This window comes from Gavialis gangeticus, unplaced genomic scaffold, assembly GCF_001723915.1.
Source record: "Gavialis gangeticus isolate Ggan-Ray unplaced genomic scaffold, GavGan_comp1, whole genome shotgun sequence".
Taxonomy (NCBI): Eukaryota; Metazoa; Chordata; order Crocodylia; family Gavialidae; genus Gavialis; species Gavialis gangeticus.
The window spans coordinates 128,263,977-128,270,365 of NW_017729022.1; the positions used below are offsets into that span (position 1 = coordinate 128,263,977).

Here is a 6,389-nt window from a genome sequence, read left to right on the forward strand (position 1 = left end):
AGGGTGGCCAAAATCTGGAACCAACTTCCCAGGGAAGTGGTCCTCGCCCCTACCTTGGGCAAATTCAAGAGGAGGTTGGATGATCACTTGTCTGGGGTCTTGTAAACCCAGCATTCATTCCTGCCTGTGGCAGGGGGTCAGACTAGATGATCTGTTCAGGTCCCTCCTGACCCTAGCTACTATGAAATTATGAAACTGAAACCCCCCGGTGGCCTTGTAACTCCTGCCCTGCTCTGGCTCTCTGGGTACCCTCCCTCTTTTGCCCCTTCGCCTGCCACACCTTGCTGGTATTTTATTGAGAGAAAGGGAGGCTGTCCTAGAGTGAGCTTTTGTCTATTAGTCATCAGTGGGTTCCTCTCAAACCTTGCTGATCCCCATCCTGCCCTCAAACACTAGATGGGCCCTCCTGGCCCGTCCATGGCTCCCAAGGCACCTGTTGCCTTAAAGACTGTCTGTGGCCTCCAACCTCCCCTGTAGCCATGGCCATGCCTCACAGGTGTTATCATTCAATCATTCTAGTGGATACCTTGCCCCCAAGACAATATCAAGTCTCCTCAGGCCTCCATGCCCTTGTTAAGGCCTCAACATTCCCAGACTCCAGCCCTCTCCTCTAGCAGGGCCCTTTAGCCCAGGCCTACTGTGCCACACTTGACTTCCAGGCTCCAGCCCTTGTTTTGCCCCTCATGGGCTCTGCCTTCACCCCTCTTGGGCTTTGCCCATCTGGGGATTTGAGCCCCAGCCCTGGTCTCACCCTTATTAGGCTCTGCCCTTAGCCCTCCTGGCTGCAAGCTTTCTTTAGCTCACCCTTCTTGGCCTGTGAGCTGCTGCACCAGATTCTACCCTCTTAGGCTGTGAGCCTCTAGACCTGGTTCCCCTCACTCAGGCTCTGACCCGTAGCCCTCCCAGCTTCAAGCTGCCTCTGCCACCAAGCTTTGGCCCTTTTGGCATCTCCCTGCCCATGTTGTAAGCCCATTCCCTGGCAGGGCTCAAAACACTATGTGCCTTGCTGGCACTATGGCTGCCTATAAATGTGTTTGGAGGTGGGGGGAGGGGAGGCATTTTAATTAGAGCAGCCACTCTAATTAAAATGGTTCACAGTCACATGTATTAAGTCCACCCCCCCCCATTTCAAAATGGCCACAGGGACATTTTAACTAAAACTTAATTGACAAGGTTTAGTTAAGACACCAATGTGACCATTTTGAAATGCGGGGGGGCTTAATACATGTGATGATAAGCCGATGAATCAAGTCTGCTCTGATGCATTCTAATTAGAATGCAAACAAGCACGTCTATAGGCAGCCTGTATGACTTTCTCCTCCTCCCCTTGTAACTACCTGTGGTCCACTAATATGAGCAAGAACACAAACACAAACCTACTCTTTAGCTAACAAAAATCTCCCTACACTGGGTCACGCTTCCCTGCAAACTAGAACTCCTTTACTTGCAGCACCCATTACTCCCTTTCCGTCAGCCATCTTGCCTATGAGATTTTTCTCACTGCCACCTACAGAGCCCAACTGACTATCAGTTCTCAGGCACTGGTTATTTGTGCCCATAAAGCCCCACCTCTTCCTGTCAGGTGGTTCTCCAACCACCCACAGGGGTTTCCATTTAAGCCTGATGGCTAGCCTGCCCTTCTCTGTTGTAGCTTAACTGAGCTGCTTGTAGAACCTTGCCCTGGGGAACTTACTGCTTGCAGCTGGCTTCTGGGATCATTGTTCCTCCAAGAGTAGCTCCTCTTCTGGCTGATACTGCCTGCTTAATTCATCACAACTGACCCCTGTTCAGCTTGCAGGGTCACCCAGCAAGCTCCACCTGCAGCAGCATCCCTTACAGAAACAAGAGCCTCTGGCTCTGTGTTATACTGTCTAATGTAAATGCATAGACATCCTGAGAAGGGGGACTAAGCCAGGTCTCCTCACCCCTTCCACTAAACTACAGTCAGGCTCTCTCCTGCATACGCCTTTTGGCCCTGTGACTCTTGGGGCTTGTCTATGCCAGGGCACCAGCACATCCTGAGGAACATAGGGCCAGGAATGCCTGCCCCACCCAATCTCACAAGCACAGTTCACCTGTGGAAATTAATGGATATGCTTCAGACTCATCCCCAGCACTCAGCCTTGAACTCTTGGTTTCCAGTGGGCCTGAGACTGGCTGTTGGGGATAAGCTCAGATCAGGAAATGTCTGGTTCTGGAGTGTGTCAGTGAACTCAGATGGATAGGTCATATTCACCTCCATGCTTCCCAGGTCCAACTATTGTAATGGTATACATAAACCCTGGGTTGCCCCTGGGCCCAGTTTCAACGGTAAGAGGAGGAATGTTGATACCACCAAGCCTATTCTGTAGTTTGGTGGCTCTCCTGGTAGATGACAAGATGTGAGATTGAGATCCCTAAGGCTGAAGAAGACTAGAACCTAGGTCTCCTGATACATCAGTCAGCTATTATACAAGGGGTGCATACCAGCCCCGTGGCCTTCTCCAGCCATGTTTTTCAGTGAGAGTGACCCCAGGTGATGCATTTGTACTGAACTCAGTTCTCTCAGTGTGTGTTCAGTCTGCTCTGAATACACTAGTAGAGTGAGCCTTTCCAGGGACTGTGGCAGAGTTTATGCATCATCCAACATCTATTCTAGATCACATCAGAGCTAGGCACCTACCTGTTCAGACTGGAGCACTTTCAAGCATGCATGGACACCTAAGTGTAGCTGCCTAGGGACCTTGAAGGTCTAAAATTTAGGTGCCAGGTTAGATGCCTTAGGAGTTTTGTGGCTCAGTTCCACCTGAGTCCTGTTTAAGGGCTAAGTTTACTGACCTGGTCCTAGCCTGGGGTGTGTGTGGTTGAGGTATGCGAATAACAGAGATTTTGGTTCACAGCTGAACTTCAGATACACACACACGTATATGTACACCATATTTTGTGGTCCTCTTCTTTTTCCAAAACCCAGCGTCTGGAAATTGCAGTGTGCATTATATTCAAGAAATATGATGAGATGAGTAAAATCTGTGTCAGACTCACAGGTAGCAGAATGAGCAGACTCAGCTCCCTGGTTGCTGTTACTCAGCTACTTATTACAAGGAAAGATCTTTTTAAATTCATTTTGTCTTTCAAAAGCAAGGGGCATATTATAATGCAGGGTGTATTGTATGTGAGAAAATACTATGTGTGTGTGTATACACACACACACACACACACACACACAGAGGCATATATATAGTTTTGAACTGAACAAAGTGTTTCATTCAAGCTAAAAACAAAATGTTTCAGTTGAAGGGCAGTATTTTGCTTTTTTATTAAATAAAAGTTATGGTAGTATAGAAGTAATATTTTAACTGTGATGGTTCAGAAATTATGTGAGAGGCAAGGATGATAGTAGCTTTTATTGGGCTAGCTATAAAGTGAGACAAGCTGCTCTCTGCTTTTCTTCACTATGCTGTGCCTGGCTCCCTGTGATCAGAGACCTGAAGAAGAATGTCCTTCATTCAAAAGCTTGTCTAACTATATCCCAACTACATAGTTGCTCCAATAAAATATATTACTCTAAGAAATCCTTGCCCCTGACAAAGAAGTTATGCAAATTTCAAAACAAAACATTAATTTTATAAAGAAAAGAAGTGTTTCATTATGAAACAATCAAAATTTTAAAAAGTAACTTTTTCCATTTTTTCCAGGATTTTGTTGTTTTGGGTTTTTTGGACCAGACCAGTTCAATACATTCAACCTGAATGTACAAGTAGTATTGGTCAACCTTCATCTGTATTGTTCTCCAAATAAATATTTGACTGAACAGCATGGCCCAGCTTTTACCACCAGGGCAGTTATGCCTTCTGCAACAGTGCCACTCGCTAGTAAGAGAGACAAATGTAACATAAGCCCTCTTCCTTGTTCCAGTCCATTATAGTAAATGTGTTAGCAATAAAGATATTCCAGCTGTTGGGCTCAACCATGACAAAATAATGAGACATTTCAGATTTCAGCAGACCTTTGATTTGGTCTGAGCCTGGTTCTGATACTTATGTAGACTGTAACCAGTTGGGTGTCAGGCTGTTGTAGGATCCATAACAGCCCTTCTGCTCTGCCTTGTTTTCTCCTAAAATTCACTCAGGTCAGGATCCCTAAATCTGTAGGGCAGGCCTGTGGGGACACGTGCATCTTAGAAACTAGATGCTTTTTTATTAAATCAAATGTGCCTTGTCTCTAGAAGGGGAGGGTGTGCTTTCTTGTGACCTGTGAATTAGTATTAATGTCTAAAACATTTTTTTTAGGATTAAACAAACTACTGGAGTCATTTAAGCATATGGACCCAAGTCTGTGATCATATCTCAGTGGCTGAGTTGCCCAAATTTTCACCTGTCACTGCTTTATGACATCTCCTAGGAGGGTGTTTCAGCTAAAATCAAGTGCATCAGCTCAGATTTTGGGCAAAATAGATACATTTTTGTTGTTGTTTCTCTTGCAGACAAACAAAGCAGTTGCCAAGGGAGACTTCCATCAAGCCAGCTCCAGCTCCCGACGAGCGCTCTTCCTGGCCGTCCTGTCAATCACCATTGGGACTGGCATATACGTGGGCGTAGCCGTGGCTCTGATCGCCTACCTGTCCAAAAATAATCACTTATGAGCCTCAAAAACAAGTGAGAGCTAGCCGTACAGCTCCTTCTAGTGCAGAAACCCACAGAGGCTCAGATTGTGCCATCTTCCCAAACAACCAGGGGGACCTGAGCCCTGGGGCTAGCTACTGGGGAGATGGGCCTATGTGTACTGTGTCCTTTTTCATTCTTTGCAACGTACAAGGCCTGCTTCTTGATCCTTCCATGTCTTTGACCCTTTTCTTCTCTTTTTTCTTTTCTTTTTTGCAACCCAGCGTTTACAAGAAGCCAGCAAACATAGGCCTTTTCTGAAGACCCTTCAGAGCAATCCAGAACTTTGTGACTACACTGGTTTGTTCTTTGCTTGCTCATTAACACACTAGTCTGCACTGCACTGAACTGTAGGGAAGCCTGAACAGGTACTGGTTCTCAGAAAGAGCAATACAAACCTAGAAAGAAGCATATATTTTCTTTTGAATGTGAGGGCTCAATGACCAAAGGGTGGGATGGAGGCCTCAGTGAAGAATGGCATTGTCTAATCTCACATTCAGTAGATTGCTGCAGGAGAGGAAAACAGATTGATTTTCCTGTCTTGATTTTGGTTTAAAATTTAAATACCTGGGAACCAGCAGTGTGTGATAGCTGAGTTTCACGCACGAACAAGCTCTGCAAACTGAACGTGAAGCGGGCATAGCATGGGATCTATTGTAAAATTAATATGTCAATTCAGCTGCTACTTGATGATGATTCTCTCCTGAGGCACGTAACTCATTCAGGCCACTTCCCCCCTCCTGGGAAGAACCTGTCCAGCAGTTAAATACACGAAACCTGCAAAAATATTTCATGGCAAAGCATGGAGTCAACAAAGGGCAGAAATGCATCGTGCCCCTCCGAGGTGTGGACTCGGACCCAGAGCAGCGCATGAGAACACTCCAATTCCCACCTCATGGCACCAGTGCTCATTCATAGACCGCAGACTCTCAGCCTAGGCATGGAGATAACACTTGACATTATCTCACTGTGCTGTCCACCTGATAAGCAATTTAACTGGTATGTTGTAAAGGAATTGAGCATTGTCCTTATTTCACTGACTGGAACAATAAGCTTATTTTATTTATTACACCCCCTGACGCACTGCTTTTCCTTTCTTTTATTTATTATTTTTTTTACAGCCCCAGCATGTCTTCAAAGGATTCAATTTATCAGACACAGGTAACAGTGTTAAGAAATGGATTGTTGCAATAGGCCTTTTAATATTCATTCACTTGGTTTTATCTGTGCCACTCATTTATCTAAGAATATCATTTGGGATCATTTGATCCAATTATTCTGTAGTTCTTATCTGATCTTTTTCTTTCTTTTCTTTCTTTCTTTCTTTTTTTTTTTTTGGAGGTGGGGTGGACAAACACATCCAAAACTATTTTTCTGCTAGTTATACCGTTTATTAAAACACATAGCATACAGCTGCTGATGCAAGTTGTTGTGCTTTCTTTGGAGTGCCTCAGATGAATGCACAATATTACATAAATGGTGTAGCATTAGCCTAGCAGGGAACAGACTCCCAAGATCCTGAATTTGCCCAGTAAGAAATGATAATGCCATACTGCACATTAGGGCCTGACCCAACACCCTCTGGCAGCTTATGGTCATGTTCCCATTTGACTCACTGGGCTTTGGATCAGGATAGAAGAGGGAACGACTTCTTGTGTGCCCCTCTAGTCTGTAGTCATTGTTCTGCTAATTCCACTGTCAATCAGAAGCAGATAAATGCCATCCAGCACTATAGGTAGACTGCTAGTT

The 6,389-nt window shown here is 45.2% G+C and overlaps 1 protein-coding gene across 2 annotated transcripts in view; it reads left to right on the forward strand.

The window, feature by feature from the left end:
* The window catches only part of SYNDIG1 (synapse differentiation inducing 1), a 194,741-nt gene extending 188,685 nt beyond the window's left edge, over nt 1-6,056 (forward strand). The window contains exon 4 of one of the 2 annotated variants that reach the window (XR_002097021.1): nt 4,463-4,533. Coding sequence is in view for 1 of the 2 variants with exons in the window: in XM_019516156.1 (XP_019371701.1) it covers nt 4,463-4,621 (159 nt within the window). In the remaining variant the exon portion in view is untranslated. Of the gene's footprint in view, nt 1-4,462 lie in introns of both variants that reach the window. The other variant, XM_019516156.1, reaches the window with a different exon arrangement.
* Nucleotides 6,057-6,389: the final 333 nt, after the last annotated feature.